Genomic DNA, 26,522 nt, shown 5'->3' on the forward strand with positions numbered 1-26,522 from the left:
TAAAAAGAAGGCTAGTATAGCTACTACAACAGTTGAGAAGCCATTTCCAACCAGCAAGAGACCCTTCGGGAGCTAGTAACATGCCTTGAAGAGACCACAATAGTGGGTCCGCACTTTGAGGATTGTTTTAGTCAAAGAAAGATCATATTTAGTGTGTGGATGGAGTACAATTGAGATTCTTTGATTCACTCCGCTAATCCAAGTAACTCTTGCTATCACAGCAAGCCTTCAAACCAATTTGCCCCTTGGGTTGCTTGGGGATTGGCCTTCACCTTGCTCCTTGAAAGACAAATTTAACCCCAAATCCGATATTAGTTGGCTAGCCTCCTAAATATCCTTGAAATTCCTCAATTTTAGCTGCTAGAATTCATGTCCTTGGCCTCAATTTTGAGCATGCATCTCGAGGTGGTTGTTAAATCCTAATTTTTGCTATAAATTAGGGTTTACAACAAAGATTGACCAGAATCTCTTTTTCTTGGATGACTCAAACTGCTAGAAAATGATGAGGGGAGTTAAGGAATGGTTGGAAAATGAGAGAGAATGCTGAACAGAGAAAAATTTAGACTTTCATAGTGAGAAAATGGAAGAAATCAACTACTGCCTTGTCTAGACAGCCATGAAGACCGTCTCCATTGATGGAAAGAGATACTACAAGGGGCAATAATTTTGGGGCTAATAAGCTGTCCATTGTCCAAGATTTTTATGTGAATTTTATGCTTCCTGCAATTGCTGATTAATTAGGTCATTACCACCCTCTTCGAAGAGAAAGGTTGGTTTCAGATAGCAAGTCACTTGTGATTTGTGCAAGATTTGAATAATGATAAAGAAATACTAAAAGAGGTGAAAACCTTTTGGGGCTTATCATGTGTTGTCTACCATGCAAGAGCATTCTAGCTCTCCTATTTAGTGAGTATTTATTTCATGTGTGTGTAGGTTATTTTTTGAATCAATCCTTCAGATTGTTTGAAAGGCCAGCGTCAATTACTACTAACTTCCTACTTTGATAGCCCAAATCTAGTAAAGACATCTACTTGTTATAGCCCAATTCTAACTCTCTATATACAACATCTATCCTTAGGGGTGTTTCAACTTAGTGCAGCCCTTTATTTGTCTTTACAATCACTTTTCCTATCTACTTGTTATAATTATAATCTGTCAAGAACTCCATCCACTTGGATTGATCCATTCTCCCTCACATTTTGCTATCAAACAATATGTAATATATGTAAATCTTAGTCCAAAATTGATCCAAATTGCCTTGTAAAGTCTCATCCCTGTTCATACATCAATTCTAGTGCTTTCCCCTAAACTTCACATGCACAATTCAAATTGTGTAAAATTTGACCTACACTTCAGATCTGCATTGTTGCCACAGCAAACCAACATTCGATTCAAGCCCAAAACAAAGGGCAGTTGTTTTGATCCTTGCAATATGCATTGCATTAGATATTGCCTTTCATTTGCCTAATTTTCCCATGCAATTCCCATAATAGAATGGCTGAATTTCAGCAATTTCATGCAGCACAACTAATCTACAACTGCACAATAATCTTGTTACCTTCAATGTTGTCTCCAACCAATTGTAGAGTGTTCAAAAATGCACATGAATACTTTAGCCTACCAAACCCTAGAAATGACAGTTAGCATTTGAGCCAATCTGCTTGAACCCCATCACGTCGCGCATGCTACCCCTGCCCCCGTTTGATTGTCGTGTCACCTCCCACCGGATTCATCGCCATCGCTAACGACAGGGCCCCATCGCCATCGCCACAGCCGCTGTTCCCTCCCCATCGCCATCGCCAGGGCCCTCTCTTGCTTGCGGCACGTTGCCACTGTCCCATCTGGCGCCTGTTCGCTCCCCCCCTGCCGGTGCCACCGCCTGCGCTTCCGCGCCGCTTGCGCCCGCCCTGCCCTACCCTGCCTCCCCTGCGCCCACCCTGCCCCCCCCCCCCCCCTCGCCTGCACCCACCTGCCCTCGCCCCCCCCCCCCCCCAACCCTTGCACCTGTCCCGCCCGCCCGAGCCCCGTTTTCTTCTCCCCTGGCTGTCGCCCCCGCCTGACTTCCCCCCCCCCCCGCGCACGCTACCTTGCCTTCAGGCCTGGCCCCTTGTCAGAATGTCACACCACCGGCATCAAAAACAGCAATTTTCTCCCTCCCCCACCATCGACCCCCCCCCCCTCCAATTGCTCCCTCCCCCTGCAGAAACTCCCCCCTCCAGTAGCACAGCAGCGTGATAGGTAGGTTCTCCCAGAAGGGACGCACAATGGAAACCTATGGTCAGACGCCGGCGCACTCAGCGAGTGCCCCCCAGTCAAATACCTTGCGCGGATCAGCTCTTAGTCGTCTGAGCTAAGGAGCTGGAGCTAATGGAAAAAGCGATTTATGGTCAGGTAGTAGGAGATTTCCCAGCCAGGGCCCAGCTTTAGGACTGCTTCACTCCACGCTACGCATCTGCACAGCGTAGATCGTGGAGGTGGTCCTATTGGGCCAAGGGATCTTCATGGTCCGGCTCAGCTTGGCAGATACAGCTCACGAGTTACTCGCCAGTTCACCATATGCGTCCACGAAGGGGGTCATATACATGGTCCCTTGGTACAGTGGCTTTATTGTGGAGGTGTTTGCACTCCATAACAGGTTTCTTCGGCACCCGGTCACCCTTCTTTTCCCCGGCCTGGGGATTGAGTATCGCCAGTTGGTGGAAGACTTTGGACGGCTCTTCGACACTGTCCTTCCCGCGTCTTTCACAGATGCAGTGTCAGCAGCAAGAGTCCCAAAGGTAGGGGTGGTAGTGAAAGAGGTCAAGAATATCCCACAGTCCCCCACATTCTCCACCCGTGCCACAGACTGCCTCGCCTGGGTTCCCACAGTCCCCTCACCCACCCAACCTCCACATCCCATGCCCCCCCCCCCATTGACCTTGGCCCATAGCCCCCCTTGCCAAGGCCACCACCCCCCCCCCCCCCCACGCCCGCCATGCATCTCCATCCATCCCACCATCCCTCGATCCTCTTCCCCCCCACCACCCCGCCTACCGAGCACCCCCCCTGATCCGCACCCGCGTCAGGTGAGCCCCCCCAGACCCACCCCCTCCTTCCACAGGAGGTGATGAGCCACACACACCTACCTCCTCCGCACACCAGCAGTCTTTTCCCTCCCACGCAGCCACCAGCTCATCCACCCCTGCCACCCGCCACACCTTCCTAAGAGACAAGCATAACTGTTGCCACAGGAGTTCTTCCGCAGTGGCCCATGGTCCTACCTGTGAGTTGCGGAGCGCGGAGAGTTCCCACTACCTCTAGAGGTGGGGATATTCATGGTTCGTAAGTCAAGGAGGACCAAGGTCCATCTACTAGCACCACCGGATGGACCGAACTACGCCTTTTTTCTTTAGTCCTCTTACTCAGGGGAGTAAACAAATACACAAATTGACGAGGAGTTGAAGAGTCACGTGGCGGATCACATCTCCCAGTGGATGGGAGATGAAGGATTAGCACTGTTTGCACAACAGTGGCCTGGTTGCATGATGGACATTAATTGGTGGTCTGGTGTCGAGGTCCCACACTTGAGCATTATCTTTCGAACCCCTCCACAGTGGAGAGCTCCGAGGGACGTGATCGAGTGGCCCCTGACACAAGCAGCCCGTTTCTACTAGTGTACAAAGTCGTGATAATCAGCATGGCTAATAGATGCATTGATAGTACCACCTGGAGCATCTATCAACCCTATGGTCTGGCCGAGGGCCACCATGGGGAACTGGAGTTCACCATCCAGACCAGCAGCACTTGCATGCCTCACAGTTTCTCCTCCTCATCAGCAGCTTCCACACTAAACAGATGCATATTCGGTCAGTCACAGGTTTCCCCATGAGCTTATATCTTGCATCCTAGAATGTGAATAGTCTCCACTACAGTGGGGCACATGGTTCCAGGAAGTTGATTGTTCGGCAGGTTTTGCAACCTGCCCTTGCCGGACGGATCGGCATCTTGCTTCTGCAGGAGCACAACCTCACCCCCACCCAGGCCTAGCGGGTTGGGAAGATACTTCCCGGTAGCTCGCACACTTACTGGGAGCACGTCATAGGTGCCCACGGCAAGAGTGAAGGCATATGCACCTCTACTGGCCCGAGTCTCACCGCCTGTGTACGAGACCACGGGACGATAGTGGCAGGAAGGGTTCTATGGATCAGATTGGATATTGGGGACTCGTGTATTGGAGTCCTTAATGTCTATGCCCCTACGGAGGTTAGGGCACGCAACAGGTTCTGGGTGGAGATCGCAGATGGACTCCTAGAGGTGGACTCCTAGATTGTTGGAGGAGGTTTCAACAACCTAGAGGCCTTGGAGGACCAGTAGGGCAGAGGTAGAAACTACCAGGGCATGGCTAGGGAGGAGTAGGAGGCATGGGAAATCTTTTTGCTTGCAGTCGGAGCACGTGATGCCTGGAAAGACCCTGCCTTCCACAGGAGGGAGAGGTCGTTGGACTTCTCTCAGGGATACAGGCGGCTAGGTGGAGTCTTGCTGGAGCAGTTAGACACGTTTTATGTGAGAGAGTGGGGAGGCTCTCGTGGAGGCCAGATTGAGCAGTTGGCAGGCACCATGTTGTCTGATCATTGCCCAGTTCTCCTGACACTTGACCCCCCAACATCCGCCCTAAACACACGATCCTATGGGATTCTTGACTCGATCTATAGGAGGGAAGAGGTGACGAGATAGATAGAGAAAATTTGGACCAAAGAGTGGGACAGGAGGGACTGGATAGCAGAAGAGGTTGCAGAGGTCCTAGCCGAGTCAAGCAGAATCTGTCAAGAGGCAGCCATACAGGCCACGCAGCAGTGTTGGGAGGAGGAGAGAGCACTCCGACGGGACCTTGCAGCCACGCAGAGATTATTACAGGAGGCACCAAGGGATCCCACCCTTTACGCACAAGAGGTGCGCGCGCGAGCAACCATTACTGGCCTAGAGGACAAGCGCTCAAAGTTCTCTTTCCGAACCTCAGTAGCCTTCTGGGCACAGAAGGGGGACACAATGTGCAAGGAGTTCTTCCAGCTGCACCAGCCCCGTACCACGGGAGAGCATATATGCAGCCTTCGAGATCAGTATGGGAGGACCCGTTCTAGCCCAAATGAGGTGATGGAGATTGCCACCGACTGTTGCACGCACCTTTTTCAGTAGGAGACAGCTTCAACTAGAGGATAGAGATGCAGACAACAGGTATGGGATCACATCCCGTCCCTCATCATAGAGGAGATGGGACGCTCCCTCCTAGCCCCCTTCATAGAGAAGGAACTACAGGAGGCTTTCCATACATAGGATGGGCAGAAATATCCGAGGGAGGATGGCCTCTCTAAGGCCTTCTTTACTACCTACTGGGAAGTGGTGAAGGATCCCCTACTGATGGCCTTCCAGGAGATTTTCACTTCAGGACAAATGCCAGGGAGTCTCTGGGCTGGCCTTATCAGTCTTCTCCCCAAAGGGGGAGACAGGTTGGAGCTTTCCCAGTGGAGACCGATCACCTTTTTGTTAGTGGCCTATAAGGCACTGGCAAAGATGATTGGTAGGCGACTATGCCCCGTGCTTCCAGATATCATCCATGACACACAGACAGGCTTTGTCCAGGATAAGAGCATCCTAGACAATGGATTTACCTTCTTTGAGGCGACAGAGTGGGCTCAGCACACTGGGCAGAGACTGGCACTACTACTCTTCGATTTCGAGAAAGCTTATGACAGGGTGGAGTGGGATTTCCTAGAGGGTACCATGGTGAGGTTCGGATTTCCTCAGGCTTGGATTCGTGGGGTCTCCGGCCTATGCAGATCGGCCACTAGCAGGGTTCTCATACGCAGAAGGCAAGGGGAGGAGTTTCGGCTGGAGAGATCAGTCTGATAAGGCTGCCCCTTGGCCCCATACCTGTTCCTACTCTTCGCAGAGGCGATGTCTCACTTCCTCAGGTCATATGTGAGCGGATTACGTGGCCTCTGACTTCCAGTAAGAGAGAAGACTGAGTTGTTAGACTCAGAGTACGGAGATGATGCAACCTTCTACATAAAGGACGATGAGTTTATGCTGGAGAGAGTGAGGTTGGCTCTCGACGTGTTCTGCTTTGCAGTGGGAGTGAAAATCAACTGGTGAAAGTCGGTTGGTTTCCTCACAGACCTAGACTCCATCACGGAGTGGGACGTCCACCTGGGATTTAGATGGGTGAGCAGAGGGCATACTATATGGTATCTAGGGTTCCACGTGGGACTCGACATCACTTCTGCCCAGCAGTTTCTTCCTATCCTTGATTCTATTCGGAGGAAACTAACCTACTGGAGCACGGTTCGCCTCTCACGAGCCGGACGAGCCTTGGTGGTTAACCAGGTCCTCCTAGCGACGGCTTGGTACATCGCCTCGTGTTGGTGCTTCTCCTCATCGTGCGTAGTGCAGCTTCGTTGCCTAGTGCGGGATTTCCTTTGGTTAGGGTTTGATGGTTCCAGGGATTCCAGGGCCAAGGTGGCGTGGGCGACCATCATACAACATAGGTCAGAGGGAGACCTTGGGATCATAGACCCAAAGTATCAGAGTATGGTCCTCTTGGGCAAGCTAGTTATCTGCGGTCTCACACCAGGTGGGTAGACCTGGGAGGTCTTATTGCAGGAGGGCCTTCAGGATTGTAGACCGAGGCTTGGCGGTGAATGGAGGCCATCCCTGAGATGGATCTTCACGTCAGCCTAGATCACCCCCCCCCCCAGATCACCTTTTCTTCGCAACTTACTCAACGTGTGGCAGGGCCTCTGTAATGCCCTAATCCAGAGCCCCCTAGCCTGCCAGGAGGAAATAGACCATCAGCCGATGATCTGGAACCCTCAGGTCAAAGATCAGAAAGGGGCACATATAGGTGAGCACCCCTACATCCAGTGGGCTGTGGGTGGGAGGCCGGCCCGGCTCGTATCATCAGGACATGGCGGGAGGTGTACAGGATGGCAGACGAGGAGGTGTTGCAACGAGTATCAGGCTGCCAGAGAGGAATGGAGTTGAGAAGAAGAGAGATAGGTGCATCAATACCTCCGGAGTGGCTTGTTCCCCCAATACGAGAGCCAATAGAGCCCAGGGAGGTATGGGCAGCTAGATTTTCACCAACAGCATCCCCCTTCAGGTGGCAAGTAGAGTAGGTGACGCCCCGCAGGGGACTTTCTTCGGCGTTCAGGAGGGGGGACATCTGGCCCTTGATAGAGGGCAGCAGGATGAGGGAATTGCCACCCTTTCGTGGAGGAGGATTCAAGTGGTGGGCCTTCGGGAAGACATGGCGACTGGACCCCTATGTTTTCTGGAAGGAGCTTAGGGAGTGGCGCCTTTGGATTTGGGAGGGCAGACCACTTGATGAGATGGAGTGGTCTCCAGGACAGGGGCTTTGGCCGGCCTTTGCGGTCGCCAAGAAGCCACCCAGGTTCCTAGAGTATAGTGCCAGGATTGGCAGACATGTACTGATGCAGGAGGATATGAACTGGGCGCCGTCACGTAGCACATAGTGAGCGGAGAACAGCATTACAAAGCCCTTTCCATGGACCTTTTGGCGCCACCTATGGGATTGCTGGAGGCCGAGAAGGGTGTCGTACTTTTTATGGCTGGTGGCACATGGAGGCTTGGCAGTGGAAAGTTGGCTTGCCCAGATGCAGGAGGGAGATTGTAAGCGCTGCACATAGCAGCATTTTGAAACCCCAAAGCACTGCCTTTGGTCATGTGAGGAGGCGCAGCTCGTGTGGAGAGGAGCATGCCGCATCCTTCGCGGTATAGCACCCAACCTTGGGTGTATCTCATGGGGAGCTTTCTATAGGCAGGCAGTCAATCACGGCCGTCACCTTTTGTATGAGGCCGCGATGCAGGACACGATATTCATGATCGAGGCACGATCGTGTGCAGTGGTCGGTTTGGAGGCTCTACCCATCCGCCAAGTACTAGAGCCCACAGCAAACCGCTCGAAGGTATGGGAGATCATAGGGAGTCCTATTGGATGGCATATATGGAAGGCGCGGTGTCAGGAGGCTTTCGGCGGAGAGAGACTTTCAGCACATGCGACCTTAGCAGAGCTCTGGACCTCCATCATCCACTCCCTCTGCGGCCGATGGGATCAGGTGTAGGGCGAGTCGAGGGCTCATCAGGAGCTCTAAGGTCACTTCATGCGTACTTCGAGCAGCTAGGGTCTGTTCTTTGTGATGCAAGCAGGCAGCCCCAGTTGGCGATATTACCCCCCCCCCCCCCAGACCGCCTTGAGAGGCTTGTATACATGATGTATTGGTGACTTTGCATCAGCTCCAGCTAGTCTATTGAGCATGAGCACTCTGTTGTAATCAGTTTTTTGAGTAATATAATCAGCCACATTTTACTTGCAAAAAAAAAAAAGCATTTGAGCCAATCTCATAGAGCATTCACCTAGACACCTATCCTACATAGTTTCCATGTAATCTCATGCTGTTGCTGTCACAAATAGAGGGATTTCTTGTGATGAAACCATGAAGAAATCACATTATTTGCAACAAAGTTGTCCAAAAAGTGCATTGGGCTTAAGTTCTTAGAGGAGAGAAGAGAATCTCAGCCCATAGTCCTATGGTAACCTGCTTTGCTAAGAATTGGGTACGCATACTACCAATGTATGATTGTGAAGAATCGTAGTCATTGTGCTAGTAAACAACCACTCACAACTGTACATATCCATGGCTATCAAAGTGGTACTCACTGCAGTACTGGATAACTAAGTAGATCTTTCAAAACATACGTGTGGCACACTGATGATAGTAAGTCTCAAAGCTCACTGCATACTTAGACAAAAAGGTGCGACAAACCTAATAGCTTTATTTAAGCAATGCAAACTCTTTACAAACACATCCATCTCATATCTCAAAGTTGGCCAAAGAAAGTCTTATTTTCTTTCTCAGTAGCATCAATGCTATGCAGCTGAAGACCACCATATCTTTTGACACAAAAGATGACCATACCTTTTAAGGAATCCATCCCATTCAGCTATCAAACCCACCATAGCATATGCTTTACTTGCTAGAGGTCAGAGATTCATCCACTCCCATATCAATTGTGTATCATTCTCAAAGCTCACACCTACGATCAATAGATTAAGTGTATTAAAACAGCCAACCAATAAATGTAGAAGTCCTCAATTTAGGTTCATAATTGAAGCCTGCAAGATTATGAGCACAAGACCTTTGGAAAGCTGTACCCAACTGCAAAACAACAATTCATGTCATGCCATTGCTCTATATTGTGGTTATCCCAAAGCCATATTCTATGCAAACATGCATTTACCAACAACACAATGGGAGCAATATCCTAAAGTGCATTCCAGAGAGCATAGCAATAGTTCATAAGCAAAGAAACCTCATATGACAATTGTCACATCACAGTGACTCATCTCTTGCTTGTTCTTCTAGAACCAAAGAGAATACCATGCATGAATCCACATGCCACACTCTAATGCTTTCACGAACACTATGTTTCACTAGATGTCTCAATCACCCATAATGGTATCTTTACAATACTTAGGCTTGTAGCCATGGTTGCTTCACAAGACTTGTGCCCATAGCCATTTCTAGAGATCCATGCTGCTTCACAAGACTTACGGTCATGGCCATCCCAAGAGATCCACATTGGTGACACATCTTAAGCATAAGAGCATTCCATTCAAGGTAAAAAAACATGCATTTAGTTCCTTGCACTCAACATATCAGTGTTACCATTCATGCAAGTGTGATTTTGGGCTGCAATGGCCCATGATAATTCCCCTAAACACCTACCATAGGTGGCTGAAAATCTCTTTATTTTGCATACCAACATTGACTTCTTTACATGTGGGTAAGGCTGTTTAGGTTTTGGGGCACCCAATCACACTTTTACATATAACTATGGGGTTATTTATGTACCCATTATGCCTAAATCAATTCCCACTGACTCGGTCCGCCATGGTACTTTTATGTGTGTGTAATTGTAAATTACAAGTTGCACAGGAGTGAGAATGGCACAGAAAAAAGATTTAATAATAATTGTTTGGGAATCCAAGATATAAAATTTAACACCCCACATTCTCAGAGTGCCTAAAGGCTAATGCCTTAGACTACTTTTAGTTTTTTTCCATTTTAGGGAGCTTTTTAGTTCAAAATTCCCATCCTGTCCTTCTTCATGTCTTGGGTCCCTATTGAAACTTTGCTTTGTTTGAGCTTTTTAGCCTTTATACACTTGTTCTCTTCATATGGTGTTCGATCTTGGATAGGGTCAACATTGCCCCCCTTGCTATTGAGTGCTAGTACCATGGCACTTGATAGAATGCCTAGAACTTGAGAGGAAATGTGGAAGAGGGTAAGAGGTTGTTTGATAAGGAAGTATCAGTTGAGCTTGAAGGGTTGTCATAGCAACACATGATGTACGTGTAAGGAAGAAGTAGTGCATCTATGGGGTAGGATGGCTAATGGTGAGGGTGTGCAATTGGGAGTTGGGTACACCAAGCAAGCTGAGGCTTCCTAGGTATGTCCCACACTTGTAGACCCAATTGATGCAAGGTTATTAGTTAACCATTGTATGGTGGCATGAGGGTGACACGTCTACCCATATCTTGGGTTGTCCCATCCTTGAGGACCCTGAATGATGTGTGGGGAAAGGGGCTAGAGAATTAGAGATGGAGGTAGCTGATTGAAACCATTAAACTTTTCTAACTTAATGGCCCCTAGGTGCAATAATTCTGTGTGCTCTTAGACTATAGGTTGAGATTTTGCTCTCTTTTCTATCTCTTTTTTCTTCTTCTTCTTTTTGGATTTTTAACCCTCTTCCTTGTCATATGAATGCATGATGAGTGGTCTGAAGGATCACTTTTTTTTAATGCAAAAAGTGTGGCTTATTAAATTACTTCAGAAAAAACCTGAATACAAAGAAGTGCTCATGCTCAACAGACTAGTTGGAGCTGATGTAGAGTCATAGATATATCAACAATACAAGCCTCTTGGGGTGGTCTAGGGGGGGATGGGGGCAGCCTGCCTGCATCACGAAAAATAGGTCCTCGCTACCCCAAGTGCGCATGAAATGAAAACAGAGCTCCTGACGAGCTCGAGACTCGACGTGCACCTGGTCCCATTGGCCACGGAGAGAGTGGATGATGGAGGTTCAAAGCTCTGCTAAAGTTGTCTCTGCTAAAAGTCTCTCCCCGCCAAAAACCTCCTGACACTGCGCCTTCCAGATATGCCATCCAATAAGACTCCCTATGATCTCCCATGCCTCAGAGTGGTCTGCTATGGGCTCCAATACCTGGCGAGTGGGTAGAGCCTCCAAGCTGACCACTGCGCATGACCCAGCCTCAATAATGAAAATCGTATCGTGCATCCCAGCCTCATACAGAAGGTGACGGCCCTGGCTAACTGCCTGCCACCAGCAAAAGGCTCCCCATGAGATACATCCAAGGTTGGGTGCTATACGGCGGAGGATGCGGCATGCTCCTCTCCGCACGAGCTGTGTCGCCTCACACGACCAAAGGCAATGGTTTGGAGTTTCCTGAAGCTGCTGTGTGCAATGTTTACAATCTCCATTCTTCTGATCTGGGCTAGGCAACTCCCCACCACCACGCCTCCATGTGCCACCTCCCATAAGAAATACAATACCCTCCTCGGCCTCCAGGCGCCCAGTCCATGTCCCCCTGCATCAGTATGTGTTTGCATCCTCGGCCTCCAGCTATCCCATAGGCGGCGCCAAAAGGTCCGTTCGAAAGCATCTGTTATGTTGTGCTCCGCCCAGTATCTACTACGCAATAGCCCCTAGTCCGTGTCCTCTTGCATCTGTACGTGTTTGCCAATCCTGGCTATGCACTCCAAGAACCTCGGTGGCTTCTTGGCGACGGCAGTGGCCGGCCATAGCCACTCTCTCGGATCCCACTCCAGCTCATCAAGTGGCCTACCCTCCCAAATCCAGAGGTGCCACTACCAGAGCTCCTCCAAGAAAACATAAGGGTCCAACCGTCATGTCTTCCCCTGAAGGCCAATCACCCAAATCCTCGTCCATGAAAGGACAACTATCCCCTCATCCTGCTGCCCTCTGTCTAGGGCCTCTTGTCAAGGGCCAAACGCCCCCCCTCCTACACGGTCAAGAAAGTCCCATGTGGGGCTCCACCCACACTACCTGCCACCTATAGGGGGTTACCTGTTTGTGAAAACCTAGCGGCCCATACCTCCCCGGGCTCTATCGGCTCTCGTATCGGAGGGGCCAGCTACTCCTGAGGTATTGTTGCGTCAATCTCCCTTCTCCTCAATTCAACTCCTCTTTGGCAACTTGATGCGCGTTGCAACACCTCCTCGTCCACCATCCTGTACACCTCCCGCAATGTCCTGATGGTACGAACTGAACCGGCCTCCCAACCAGCCCACTGGATGTGGAGGCGCATGCCAATTTGTACCCCATCCCGATCTCTAACTTGGGGGTTCCAAGTCACCGGCTGGCGGTCTATCTCCTCCTGGCAGCCTGGGGTGCTTTGAATTAGGGCCTTACCGAGGCCCTGCCACACACCAAGTAGGCTGCGTAGGAAGGGGGATCTAGGGGGCGTGATCTAGGCCGTCATGAAAATCCAACTCAAGGACGGCCTCCAATCACCACCAAGCCTCGGTCTACACTCCTGGAGACCATCCTGCAATAGGACCTTCTAGGTCTCCCCTCCTAGTGTGAGACCGCGGACTGTTAGCTTACCCAAGAGGGCCAAACTTTGATACTCTAGGTCTATGATTCCAAGCCCTCCCTTTGACCGATGTCGGATGATGCTTGCCTACACCACCTTGGTGCGAGAGTCCCTCGGACAATCTAACCCAGCCCAAAGGAAGTTCTACGCTAGGCGGCGAAGCTGAACTACATAGCACAAGAAGCACCAACACGAGGCAACATACCAAGCCGTCGCTAGGAGGACCTAGTTAACCACCAGGGCTCGGCCTGCTAGGAAAAGGCGAGCAGTACTCAAGTAGGTTAGCTTTCTCCAAATAGAGTCAAGGACTGGAAGAAACTGCTGGGTGGGAGTGATATCGAGCCCCACCATGAACCCTAGGTAATGGACGGTCTACCCTCTGCACAGCCATCTAAATCCCAAGTGGACTCCCCACTCCGTGCTAGAGTCCAAGTCTGTGAGGTTCCCTATCAATGACCTTTCAGCTTGCATAATATATTGGTTGATCTAATTTAGAGGGTCCCTTTTGGCATAGGACAGCACCTAGCCCTTCGATTGATGCATCTGTGTGTACATGGAACTCCTTCGTCCAGTCACGAGGCTGCAAAATAGGTGCTTGGATAAGGCATTGTTTTAGGGTATTGAAGGCTTCTTCAAAGTCATCAGTCCAAAGGAAATCAACATCTTTCCTTAGGAGCTTGTGGAGAGGGGCTACCTTGGTCGCCACTTGATTTTCGCTCTTGCTGCAATATAGAACACCTCGAGAGCTAGTCTTACTCTCTCCAACATCAACTCATTGTCCTCTATGTAAAGTGTTGTATCATCTACATACTCTGAGTCTAACAACTCCGTCTCCTCTCTCATTGGAAGTCGGAGGCCGTGTAACCTGCTCCCACGTGACCTGAGGAAGTGGGACATCGCCTCTGCAAAGAGTAGGAACATATATGGGGCCAAAGGGCAGCTCTACCAGACAAATCTCTCCAGTCGAAACTCCTCCCCTCGCCTACCACCTATGAGAACCCTACTTATAGTCAATCTGTAAAGTGCGGAGACCCCATGGATCCATGCCTGGGGGAAGCCCAACCTCACCATGGTGCCCTCTAAGAAGTCTCAGTCCACCCCGTCATAGGCTTTCTCGAAGTCCAGGGAGTAAGCCCACTCTATCGCCTCTCAAAGAAGGTGAAGACATTGTCTAGGATGCTTCTATCCTGGACAAAGCCTGTCTATGTGTCATGAATGATGTCTCGGAGCATAGGGCGGAGTCGCCTACCAATCATCTTTGCCAGTGCCTTATAGACCACTGACAACAGGGTGATCGGTGTCCACTGGGAAAGCTCCAACCGGTCTCCCCCTTTGGGGAGGAGACTAATAAGACCTACCGATAGACTCCCTCGCATCGGTCGTGAAGTGAAAATCTCTTGGAAGGCCAGGAGTAAGGGGTCTTTCACCACCTCCCAATAGGTAGTGAAAAAGGCTTTAGAGAGGCCATCCTCTCTCGGGCAATTTTGCCCGTCTTGTGTATGGAAAGCCTCCTCTAGTTCCTTCTCTATGAAGGGGTCTAGGAGGGAGCATTCCATCTCCTCTGTGACAAAGGATGGGATGTGATCCCAGACCTGCCATCTACATCATTGTCCTCTAGCTGAGGTTGTCTCCTGCTCGAAAAGGCATCTGTAGTAGTCGGTGGCAATCTCCATCACCTCGTCTGGGCTAGAGCGAATCCTTCCATACTGATCCCAAAGGCTGCGTATTTGCTCTCCTGAGGTGTAGGGCTGATGCACCTCCAAAAAAATCCTTGCACATCATGTCCCCCTTCCATACCTAGAAGGCTAGCGAGGTGCAGAATCAGAATTCCGAGCACCTGTTCTCTAGGCCGGCGATGGCTGCTCGTGCGTGCACCTCCTGTGCATGGAGGATGGGGTCCCGTGGTGCCTCCTGTAGTAATCTCTGCGTAGCTGCTAGGTCCCACCGGAGTGCTCTCTCCTCCAAGCTCTATTGCCGAGCTTATAGGGCTGCCTCTTGACAAATACTACTCGACTCGACTAGGACCTCTGCAACCTCCTCTACGATCCGGCCCCTCCTACCCCACTCCCTAGTCCAAATATGCTCAATCTGTCTCTTCACCTCCTCCCTCCTGTAGATCGAGTCAGTGATCTGACAGGATCGTGTATCTAGGGCAGATGCTAGAGAATCAAGTGTCAAGAGAACCGGGCAGTGATCGGACAAGCTGGTGCTAGCCAACTGCACTCCCTAGCCTCCGCAAGAGCATCCCTACTCTCCCACATAGAACCTATACAATCGCTCCAACAAGACTCCGCCTAGTCTCTTATATCCCCAAGAGAAGTCCAATGACTGCTCCCTCCTGTGCAAAGCTGGGTCTCTCCAAGCATCACGTCCTCCTACTACCAGTAGGAAGACCTCCCATGCCTCCTGCTCCTCCCCAGCCATACCTTGGTAGTTTCAGCCTCTGCCTTGCTGGTCCTCTAAGGCCTCTAGTTTGTTGAAGCCTCCTCCAACAATCTAGGAGTCCACCTCTGGGAGTCTGCTGCGATCTCCACCCAGAACCTGTTGCATGCCCTAACCTCAATAGGGGCATAGATATTGAGGACTCCAAGGCACGAGTCCCCAATATCCAATCGGATCCATAGAACCCTCCCTGCCTCAATCGTCCCGTGGTCCCCTATGCAGGCGGTGAGGCTCGGGCCAATAGAGGTGCATACGCCTCCACTCTTGCCATGGGCACTGATGGCGTACTCCCAATAAGCGTGTGAACTGCCCGAGAGTACCTTCCCTACTCACTAGGCCTCGGCGGGAGTGAGATTGTGCTCCTGTAAAAGTAAGATGTCGATCTGTCCGCCAAGGGAGGCTCCAACTCCTGCCGAACAATCAACTTCCTTGAACCATGTGCTCCCTTATAGTGAAGGTTGTTCACATTCCACGATGCAAGATGTAAGATCATAGGAAAACCTGTGACTAACAAAACGAGCATCTGTTCGGTGTGGAAGTTGCTGATGAAGAAGAGGAGCTTTGAGGCATACGGATACGCTTCGCTCTACTGGCATGGACGATAAACTCCATTCCCCCTATGGTAGCACGGACCATAGGGGTGATGGATGCGCATGGTGGTACCACCAAGGCATCTATTAGCCAGGCTGAGAGGCGAGACTCTATACACTGGTAGAAACAGGCCGCCTATGCCAAGGGAAACTCAATCACATCCATCAAATCTCTCCACTACGGAGGGGCTCGAAAGATAATGCTTAGATGTGGGACCTCGGCCCCAACCCACCAGTTAACATCCATCATGCAACCTAGCCACTCCTTGGAAAAAAGTGCCAGTCCTCCTCCCATCCACTGGGAGATGTGGTTTGCCACTTCGCTCTTCACCTCCTCCTCTATCTGTATTGACGTCCAGTCTCCTATGTGAGAGGTCTGAAGGAAGAAAGCGTAGTTTGGTCCATCCGGTCGTGCTAGTAGATGGAACTTGCTGCTCCTTGACTTGCGTATCACGAAGATTCCCACCTCCAAGGGTAGTGGGAACTCTCGACGCTTCGCAACTCTCAAGTAATACCACGGCCCACTACAAAAAAACTCCTTTGGTAGCAGCTGTGCCTATCTCAGGAAAGTGTGATGGGCAGCATGGACAAATGAGCTGGTGGCTGTGTGGGCTGATTGTGGCCCCCCCTGCCGTCCCCCTCTGTACCGTCTCTGGACCCATGTAAAGTTGTCCACGTCCACCTGTGGGCCTGTCGGCAAAGCCGCCTTGGCTCCGAAGCGCATGCACTCTACTGCTTGATGCCCAAGGTCATGGCAACATAGGCACTGCCCTGGCTGCCCAGTCACAATGACCTGCTGCCTAAAGGAGTATCCGCTTGCCTCAATCTCTAGAAACTATGGTATGTTCTTTCTCTCTTTTATTGCCACCCGTACCTTTGGGAATGGCGATACTCTATCACCAATCTGGGGAAGAGAAGTGTGACTGGGTGTGTAAGGAAACTATTGTGGAGTGCGAATGGCTCCACTTTCAAGCCAGTGTACAATGAAGATCTCTTGACCCATTAGAACCGCCTCCACGATCTACGCTATGCCGATGTGCAACATGGAGTGAAGCCAATCCCAAAGCTGGGCCCTGGATGGGGAGTGTCCTACTATTGTTGTTTCTTTAATCTCTAGCTCTGTGGCACGAACGGCTAAGAGTTGTTCCTCAGAGAGGATGACACGCAAGGTGTTTGACTGGGGGGCACTCACAAAATGCACCGGCATGTGCGCTAACCAAAGGTTTCCATTGTGCATCCTTGTTGAGAACCTACCAATCACGCTGCTGTGCTACCAGAAGGGGGGGGGAGGTTGCTGCAAAGGGAGGGAGCAGCTGGAGGGGAGGAGAGAGGGGGGGGGGGGGGAGAGCCGATGGCGAGGAGAGGGGGGAATTGTTGTTTTTTGTGCAGGTGGTGGGTCTGCTGGACGGGGCCGGGGCCGCAAGGCAGAGGAGGCGGGGCAGCGCACGGGAGGTCTCCGGGCGGGGGTGGATTGGGTAGAGCCTTGCCTCGGCGGGGGGGCGGGGGGGGGGGGGGATAAGGGAGCAGGCGGGGCGGGGGTAGGCGGCTAGGGGCAAGAGCAGGCGGAGTGAGAGTGGGTGGGACAGGAGTAGGGGCATGCGGAGCGGGCGGTGTGGGCAAGAGTAAGTAGGTTGCGGGCGCAGGCGGAGCAAGTAGGTCAAGCGCGGGCGGAGTAGGCAGGTCGGGTGCAGGCGGGCTACAGCCAGGAGCAGGCAAGGCACACCAGTTGGCGCGAGGGTACCAGTGGGGGCGGGGGCAGCAGTCGCAACGCAACGGGCAGGGAGCTATTCCAAGTCTTGATTTCTCCCTTCTCAAGGATCACTTCATGCAAACCTTGCTCATAAGATAGCTCTTCATAGCCATTTGTGCCACTAGTAGAATAGTGGGCAAGAATAGGTGGTTGCAACTGGTAAACTGACTCTCATTTATGTCCTCCAACAAATTAAGGGAGTGGGCTGTTAACACAGAGGCACAGAGAATAAATCTAGCCATTGCATACTTATAGACCCTCTTCTTACTTGCCACTGATTATGTAAGGTTGTGAGCAACTTCAGGTAGTTGCAAATGGTGATGAAGGCCGGATTTGGGCAGTTAGAGAAATTGGACATGAAGCTCTTGAAAGAGGAGACCAGATCTTGCTCCTGAAACTTGAGACTCTCTTTCTCCCTTTTGGCATTTATGTTAAAGATGCAGAGGAAGTTGAATTTGCCGTGCCTTTTGGGGTTGTAGTCCACTCCATGCCTTCAAGGTAAAGGAAGGCAAGTGGGATCTCCTCTTTCCAATGCTATGGGGCACTATAGAAGGTAATCCAAGCTTCATTGTTTGTGTCCAATATGCTGTTTTTCCACTTAGGCTCCCATCCATACACTGTCTTGGGCGCTTCAAGACCTTGCTAGTGCCAGTATATCCTTCTTGTTCATGCAGCAATGACTCTAGCTCTTTGTATTTTTTGGTCAAGCCATCTTCTTCCTGGTATTGCTCTTGTCACTAGTATTATTTATTGGACAACTCCTAGTGGAAGTACGGTTCTAAATTCTTTTGGGGTGGTTGGAAGTGAAGGTCATAGGTTCTGCTTGTGACTTCCACATCCCTAGGGCTAAGATTTCTCTTTTCCAGTCAGTAAATATGCGTTCCTTGGCATTATGGAACAATATTTCTGGCACATGTTGGGGAGAGATCATAAACTTCTCCTGATATCTTCTATTTTTTCCCCTCTTCTTAGGATCAATTCCTGAGTCAAATGAAGTGGGTTCGTCTGGTGAACCTCCAAGTCCTCTTTAGAGGCTAGCTCTAGGGCTTCTGTTGCCTCCCATCCAATGGTGGAGGAGACAGGGATTACTGTTCCTGGTTGACAAATCCCTTTGCCTAATCTCTTCATCTTTATACCCCTCATTCATTGTTGGATACGTTCCCCTTCTGCAAATCTGTACTTTGGCTGAGGCATTACTGTTCTACTATTGGTTCTTAGAGTTTCCCTTTCTATATGAACCTTCCTTTCGAGTTCCTTAATTGTATCATCTTCACAGGGGTTGTTGACTTCATTAAGGGTGCAGGTGGCTACCACAGCTGCTATATAGATGTTGCACAAACCAGCTAGCATTGGTTGTGAGGTTATTCAGCAGCTCAACGAATTCTCCATGCAGCATATAGAACTTTTAAAGGATCATCCAGAATACAGGTGGCATCCCTTTGGACCAGTTTGCTGGCTCCTTCTATGGCTTGGTCCTCCCAAGCAGTACAGGGCGTCAATGGAGTCACTAGTGTACATTGTCTTAGTGGTCTGATGTCCTGGAAATGTAACAGAGCTGCTCAGAGTGGAATGAAGGTAAGCCTGTTACTTTCCAGCATCATCTCTTGACAATTTGGTGTGCAAGATGCATGCATTTGGGAGAGGCATGCACTTGAGTGTCTTTTTTCCTAATGCTCCCCTAATCAGTATAGATGTTGAGATAGATTCTTACTCTGCTGGGGCCAGTAGCCATTTTTAACTTTTTTCCCAATAGGATCCTTGAAGTAGCATTATGTCCTGCCCTAAAGGCTATTTGTATCTTTTTCCCATGAAGAAGGATTTTTGGTACTTAAGCTAGCATGGCTGCTGTTGTACTTGTTCCTCTCGAGTCAAATAGATCCTTGTGAAACAAACATAGAAAAATGGGGGAAGATAGCTTCTGTTATAGTAGGATGAATTAGATACCAAAATCAAACCGCCAGAAATCTTACAGATCTACCTGCAATAGTCAGACTGGATTGCTTAATGGTTCCAAAACTTCTTTGAGTTGCACCACAAATCCCTTAAACAAGATTGTAGTAAAAAATCTCCGAATGCCAAATCTAAAGGCATGATTACCATACAGAGACATATTAGACACACTAAACATATTTTTCTTTCATGATCTTTGCTAGTTTTATTGCTGGCTACGTCTGGTCCTTGATTCACCTGCACTTGCAGTAATTGAACTTTGAACTAAAGCCTCAAGTCACTCTTGCTTTTTAAACCTGAAGTTTGTGTTAAATGCAAGGACAAGAAACCATCAATTTCTGATCCTTCTTGTTAGTGCTGAACAGAAAGAACATAACCAAAAAGTCTGGAATAAAGTGTGTTTTGAAGTAGTATTTTGTTCATACTTTCATATCCCCAGTTACCAGCTGTGTACCATCAGCTCCCAAAGCATTTGCTACGTGCAGGCGCTTCTCATTCGTGTCTGTCAGATGCACACTATGAGCTTTAAATGCTTTGCAAACCAGCATTATGATCAGACCTATTGGACCAGAACCAAGAATAAGAACCCTCTTGTCAGGACCAATTTTTGCACGTCGACATGCATGTACTCCGACACTAAGAGGCTCACACATGGCGCCTTCCTCTAAAGTGAGATCATCCGGTAGCTTGTGACAGAGAAATCCAGGGTGCACAATCTGGAAAAGTTACACACGTTTCAAAAGTCAGTGAAGGCAGGACATTAGTATGCTTTTATTTACAAAGGAGAGGTATCCTTCAGTTAATTGCAAACTGCCCCATAGGCCAAGAAAAGAACTAGGATATGATCATGTACATATGCACAATCACAATCTTCATATAGATGTCGAGGATATGATAGCTAGATTAAACAAGAGTACTAGTTTGAAATCTTGACAATATGTAAGGACCATCATATGCATATGCATATCATATCATGAATTTTGTAAATATTTTAGGAAAACAAGTAGACCATTTCTAGAATAAAAACCAGAAGGAACTTGCAAGAGACAGTAGGGCTTCTGAAGCTGCTGTTTCCCCTCCTCTCGGCAAGCATTGCTACTCCCCTTGCATCTTTCCTTGTCCTCTTGTCAATCGCAACTCCCCTCTCTTCACCTATCCATTCCTTCCCTGTTTTCTGCTTCTATATCTCCTCAACCATGCTCCACGACCCATGGAAAACTGCCTACTTTCTCCCTGCTTTTTCTCCCTCTTTGTTTTGCCTTATCCTAAATCTCTTAGCCATCTCAGTTGCACCTCTTTCCTTGCCTTGATAGCTTCTCTATTGTGGAAGAGAATAGTAACATGTAGCTTCAGCTGTAATAACATGCTCAGATTGCAAGCCTAAGCCTCATCAAAAAACTCCCGATTTGAATGCTTGCTAGGCTGCTTTTCTCAAAGCAAGGAAGAGTCAATGTCAAGTAGCATTCAGACATTCAGAGAAGCTCAAATGTAGCATGCTAATCTATAAAAAAATAGCTTAGTCACTCTCCACTTCTTTTCTGGAGAAAAGAAAAATTCTGTTAATGGCAACCCCCCCGCCCCCCTCCCCTTGCCCCAAACACCCCCCAGAAGAAAAAACAAAAAAGGGAAAGGTAAAATATGCACAGTACAAAGAAACGCCTGTAAAAAGCAGCGAAGAACATCATAAGTGCAGTGATTGAGTGAGCAACAAATCTGGTAGGCTTTAGTGCCAGACCATATAAGGAGCTAGGTGAAAAAAGGTACAGGAATCCCATGTCTGCAAGAATGCATCTCTCCTCCTAATCCTCTCACAACCATCCTGGAGCCTCTTCCATCTCTTGTGGAGGGAGCGAATGATCTTTTTCCAAGTCATTCCAAATCCTAGAAAGAATCTCTGCAGTGGCAACATCTAGAAGGTAGCATGGTTACACCTTGCAATCCAAATGAACCAAACTATGATGCTAGCTATCAACTCCCATCTATGATAGTGCGCCTAATTCCACTGTGTCTGAACAATCTAGAGCAGGGATCCTGCTCAAATGCAAGCCAATGACGAGAAAAGAGGGGCTCCCCTGCTCATATCCATGCACTAGGCCTTTCTCTGTGATCCAAGCTACTGCCTCCGAAGTCACTACCATAGTCTCTGTCGTGCCATAAGAGACCATCATGAGGGATCTCCTCCATACATCCTAAGCTCTGTGACAATCCACATAGACAATGCCTCTAAGTCTTCTCTAACTATCCACATCTCGCACATGGCACTTGAGAAACACTAGACTGTGCTTGAGAGACTAGACTAGATGCAAGATTTGTTACAAGAATTCTGATTACAAGATAATCCCACGTAGGGGCACAAGGTACAATGATAACTTAACAAGATACGAAAAATTCCCACAACCCCGAACCATAGGTCTAGACAACAGGACTCCATAGGATATAAAGGATATCACAACCCGAGACCATAGGTATGGATACAAGGTATTAGAATTACAAGATCTCCCCAAACAGGGATGAACAAGATAAAAGACACTACTAGACAAGATCACGTACTACGAAATTACAAGGTGACAAGACAACACGAGTATAATGAAAGACAAGACAAGACTAGATACCATGGCTAAATAAGAACTAGAATTGGAACTCAAAGTTACTTACTTGGAGGTCTTGACTCCTTGAGCTCCCAAGACTGGCATTGGCAAGATTGAGGAGCTCTATGGCGAGCCCCTCTTTTTATAGGTGTTGAAGAACGGCTAAAGATCTTCTAGAATGTTTCATGATGACATCATCAATGATGTAGGCAATGGCATGACATATCTTTTAGAAGGTTCTATGATGACATGGCAAGGGTGGGTTCACATGGTTGGCTTGAGGATTCATGTTAAGGGTGTGTTCGCATGGGGTGTGGATTCATATGGCATGAGCAAGAATTAATCCATACACTTGATCATGGCATGTCCGTGACATCACCCCCTCTACAACGAGTTCCACTTGATCGAAGCTCAGATGAGAGTGCATTAGAAATGTGGAGAGTGAAGCATGACACCCAATGCAATAGACTGAAAGAGTGTAAACCGAAAGTACAAAGTACAACCCTTAAACCTTAGGGTTGTAAGGGGTGTTCACACCCAAACATGATAAGTGCTCGTAAATGTGTAGCATAGGCACATACAAAAAAGAGAATAAGTTTAGGGGAAAAAACCTCTCGTATCGAGAGTAAAAAGTGCCTCAATATCCTGTTGATCATCGACACTCCTCTATGAGCATAGGCATGAGTGAAACCCAACAAACCCCCCTAGAGTGAAGAGTGATCAAAAGTACAAGGATCATCCGCCACCAAAGGAGATCAAATTTAAAGCATTGCAAAATCATTCAAATTTGTCATGAGGAAGAGCTTTGGTGAAGATGTTTGCCACATTACTGGTGGTAGGACAATAGACAAGGCTGATATCACCTACATGTAGCCTCTCTCTGACAAAGTGATAATGTATCTCAATGTGTTTCGTACGTGCATGAAACACTGGGTTCCGTGCCACTACAATGGCACTCTAACTGTCAGTGAACAAAAGAGTAGGCTCCATAACATATACATCCAAATCAGCTAGGAAGCATCTAATCCATACACATTCAACTGCGGTAGTCAAAGCTACCTTGTATTCAACTTCACATGACGATGTGGCAACAGTGGATTGTTTCTTGCTAATCAAAGATATGCAAGATAAGCCAAGAGATAAGTATGTTGATGATGCCATCCGCCTGGCCGCTCCCCCCCCCCCGCCTGTCCGCCCAGGCGAGACAACGCCCCCCTCTCCCCGCCCCAACAGTTCGTTGTTTCCTCTCCCCCCTCCCCCGACAATTCACTACCCACCCCCCCGCCCTAATAGCCCGCTGCTCCCCCCTCCCCCTCCGCACACTGCCTCCATCCACAACCCCGAATCTGTCCACGGTGTTTCAAAACAGAAGCGGTCTCCCCCCTCGCCATTGATCCCCCACCCTCCAATTTGATCCCTCGATCTATAGCAACTTCCCCCCCTCACGTAGCACCGCAACGTGATTGGTAGTCCTCACAAAAGAAACGCGCAATGGAAACCTTTGGTCAGACGCCGCCGTACTTAGCGAGTGCCCCCCAGTCAAACACCTTGCGCATCGTCCTCTCTGAGGAGCAGCTCTTAGCCGTCCAAGCTAAGGAGCTGGAGCTAAAGGAAACAGCAATTTATGGTCAGGTAGTAGGACATTCCCCAGCCAGGGCCCAGCTTCGGGACTGGCTTCACTCCACGCTACGCATCGGCACAGCGCAGATCGTGGAGTCGGTCCTAATGGGCCAAGGGATCTTCATGGTCCGGCTCAGTTCAGCGGACGCAACTCGCGAGTTACCCGCTAATTCGCCATATGCGTCCACGAAGGGGGTCATATACATGGTCCCTTGGTACAGCAGCTTTACTGTGGAGGCGTTTGCACTCCACAACAGGTTTCTCTGGCACCCGGTCACCCTTCTTTTCCCCGCCCTGGTGATAGAGTATCGCCAGTTGATGGAAGACTTTGGTCAGCTCTTCCGCACTATCCTTCCCGCGTCCTCCGCGGATGCAGTGACACTGGCAGGAGTCCCAAAGGTACGGGTGGCAGTGAAAGAGGTCAAGAATATCCCACAGTTCCTAGAGATTAAGGCGGGCGGGCACTCGTTTAGACAGTAGGTCATTGTGACGGGGCAGCCAGGGCAGTGTCTGCACTGGCACGACTTTGGGCATCAAGCAGCAGGTTGCACGCGTTTTGGAGCCAAGATGGCTCCGCCGACAGGCCCGCAGGTGGACGCTGGTGGCTTTACACAGGTCTGGAGACAACAGAGAGGGAGACGGCAGGGGGGGGCGCAGCCAGCGTCTCAACCCAGCCTTGGCAGCAGGGAGTAGAAGGGCATGTGACGCCCCCTCAGTAGAGCACTCCACAACCCGCCCCACCTGGCAGGACCGCAGCCCCCCACATCCACCACCCGCGCCACCGACTACCTCTCCTGAGTCCCCATAGCCCCTACACCCACCGCCCTCCACATCCCATGCCCCCCCCCCCCCCGACTGACCCTTGCCCACAGTCCCCCCACTTCCAGGACCACCGGCCCCCCCCCACACCAACCATGTACTTCCATCCATCCCACCATCCCTCAATCATCCTCCCCCCCCACCACCTCCCGTACCAAGCATCCCCCCTTATCGGCACCTGCTTCAGGTGATCTCCCCCAAACCCACCCCCCCTCCTCCCACAGGAGGTGATGAGCCACACACGCCTACATCCTCAGCAGTCCTCCCCCTCCCATATAGCCACCAGCTCATCCACCCCTGCCGCCCGTCACACATTCCCGAGACAGGCACACCTGTTGCCATAGGAGTTCTTCCACAGTGGCCCATGGTCCTACTTGAGAGTTGTGGAGCACGGAGAGATTCCACTACCTCTAGAGGTGGGGATCTTCGTGGTTTATAAGTCAAGGAGGGGCAAGGTCCATCTTCCAGTACCACCAAATGGACCAAACTACGCTTTTTTTCTTCAATCCTCTCACTCAGGGGAGTGGACGACGACACAGATAGAGGAAGAGTTGAAGAGGCTGGTGGCGGACCACACCGCCCGGTGGATGGGAGAAGGACTAGCATTGTTTGCACAGCAGTGGCCTAGTTGCATGATGGACATTAACTGGTGGGATGGTGCCGATGTCCCTCACCTGAGCATTATCTTTCGAGCCCCTCCACAGTGGAGGGCTCCGAGGGATGTGATCGACTGGCCCCTGGCACAAGCAGCCCGTTTCTACTAGTGCGCAGAGTCTCAACTCTCCGCACGGCTGATAGATGCATTGATAGTACCACCTGGAACTTCTATCACCCCTATGGTCCGGCCAAGGGCCACCATGGGGGAATGGAGCTCGCCATCCAAACCTGCCGCAAAACACACCTACATGCCTCATAGCTCCTCCTCGTCATCAACAGCCTCCACACCGAACAGATGCCTGTTTGGGCAGTCACAGGTTTCCCTATGAGCTTACACCTTGCATCCTAGAATGTGAATAGCCTCCACTACAGTGGGGCACGTGGTTCCAGGAAATTGATTGTTTGATAGGAGCTGCAGCCTGCCCTTGCCAGACAAATCGACATCTTACTTCTACAAGAGCACAAGCTCACCCTCACCCAGGCCCAGCGGGTAGGGAAGATACTCCTAGGCAGCTTGCACACTTACTGGGAGCACGCCATAGGTGCCCACGGTAGGAGTGGAGGCATGCGCACCTCTATTGGTCTGAGTCTTACTGCTTCTGTTCGAGACCACGGGACAATAGTGGCAGGGAGGGTGCTATGGATCAGACTGGATATTGGGGACTCGTGCCTTGGAGTCCTTAATATCTATGCCCCTACGGAGGTTAGGGCACGCAGCAGGTTCTGGGTGGAGATCGCGGAAGGACTCCCAGAGGTGGACTCCTGGATTGTTGGAGGAGACTTCAACAACCTGGAGGCTTTGGAGGACCAGCAAGGCAGAGGGAGAAACTACCAGGGCATTGCCGGGGAGGAGCAGGAGACATGGGAGGTGTTTCTACTAGCAGTAGGAGCACGCGATGCCCGGAGAGACCCTGCCTTCCACAGGAGGAAGAGGTCGCTGGACTTCTCTTGGGGATACAGGCGGCTAGGTGGAGTCCTGTTGGAGTGGTTGGACAGGTTTTATGTGGGAGAGTGGGGAGGCTCTCGGGAAGGCCATTGGGCAGTTGGCGGGCACCACGTTGTTCGATCATTGCCTGGTTCTCCTGACACTAGATCCCCCAGCATCTGCCCTAGATACACGATCTTATCAGATCCCTGACTCGATCTACAGGAGGGAGAAGGTGACGAGATAGATAGAGCAGATTTGGACTAGAGAGTGGGGCAAGAGGGGCCAGATAATGGCAGAGGAGGTTGCAAAGGCCCTAGCTGAGTCCAGCAGAATCTACCAAGAGGCAGCCATATAGGCCAGGCAGCAGAGCTGGGAGGAGGAGAGAGCACTCCAACGGGACCTTGTAGCCATGCAGAGATTATTACAGGTGGTACCAGGGGATCCCACTCTCCATGCACAGGAGGTGCATGCACGAGCAGCCATT

At 50.0% G+C, this 26,522-nt stretch overlaps 1 protein-coding gene across 1 annotated transcript in view; it reads right to left on the reverse strand.

The window, feature by feature from the left end:
- LOC148020637 (L-idonate 5-dehydrogenase-like) overlaps positions 1-26,522 on the reverse strand; it is a 127,740-nt gene that overhangs the window by 11,518 nt on the left and 89,700 nt on the right. The window contains exon 4 of the mRNA XM_087698444.1: positions 19,852-20,142. Coding sequence (XP_087554570.1) covers positions 19,852-20,142 — 291 coding nt within the window. The remainder of the gene's footprint in view (positions 1-19,851; positions 20,143-26,522) is intronic.

Source organism: Lygodium microphyllum, chromosome 18 (assembly GCF_053477565.2).
Source record: "Lygodium microphyllum isolate KBCC chromosome 18, Lygodium_microphyllum_v1.1.10, whole genome shotgun sequence".
NCBI classification, from domain to species: Eukaryota; Viridiplantae; Streptophyta; class Polypodiopsida; order Schizaeales; family Lygodiaceae; genus Lygodium; species Lygodium microphyllum.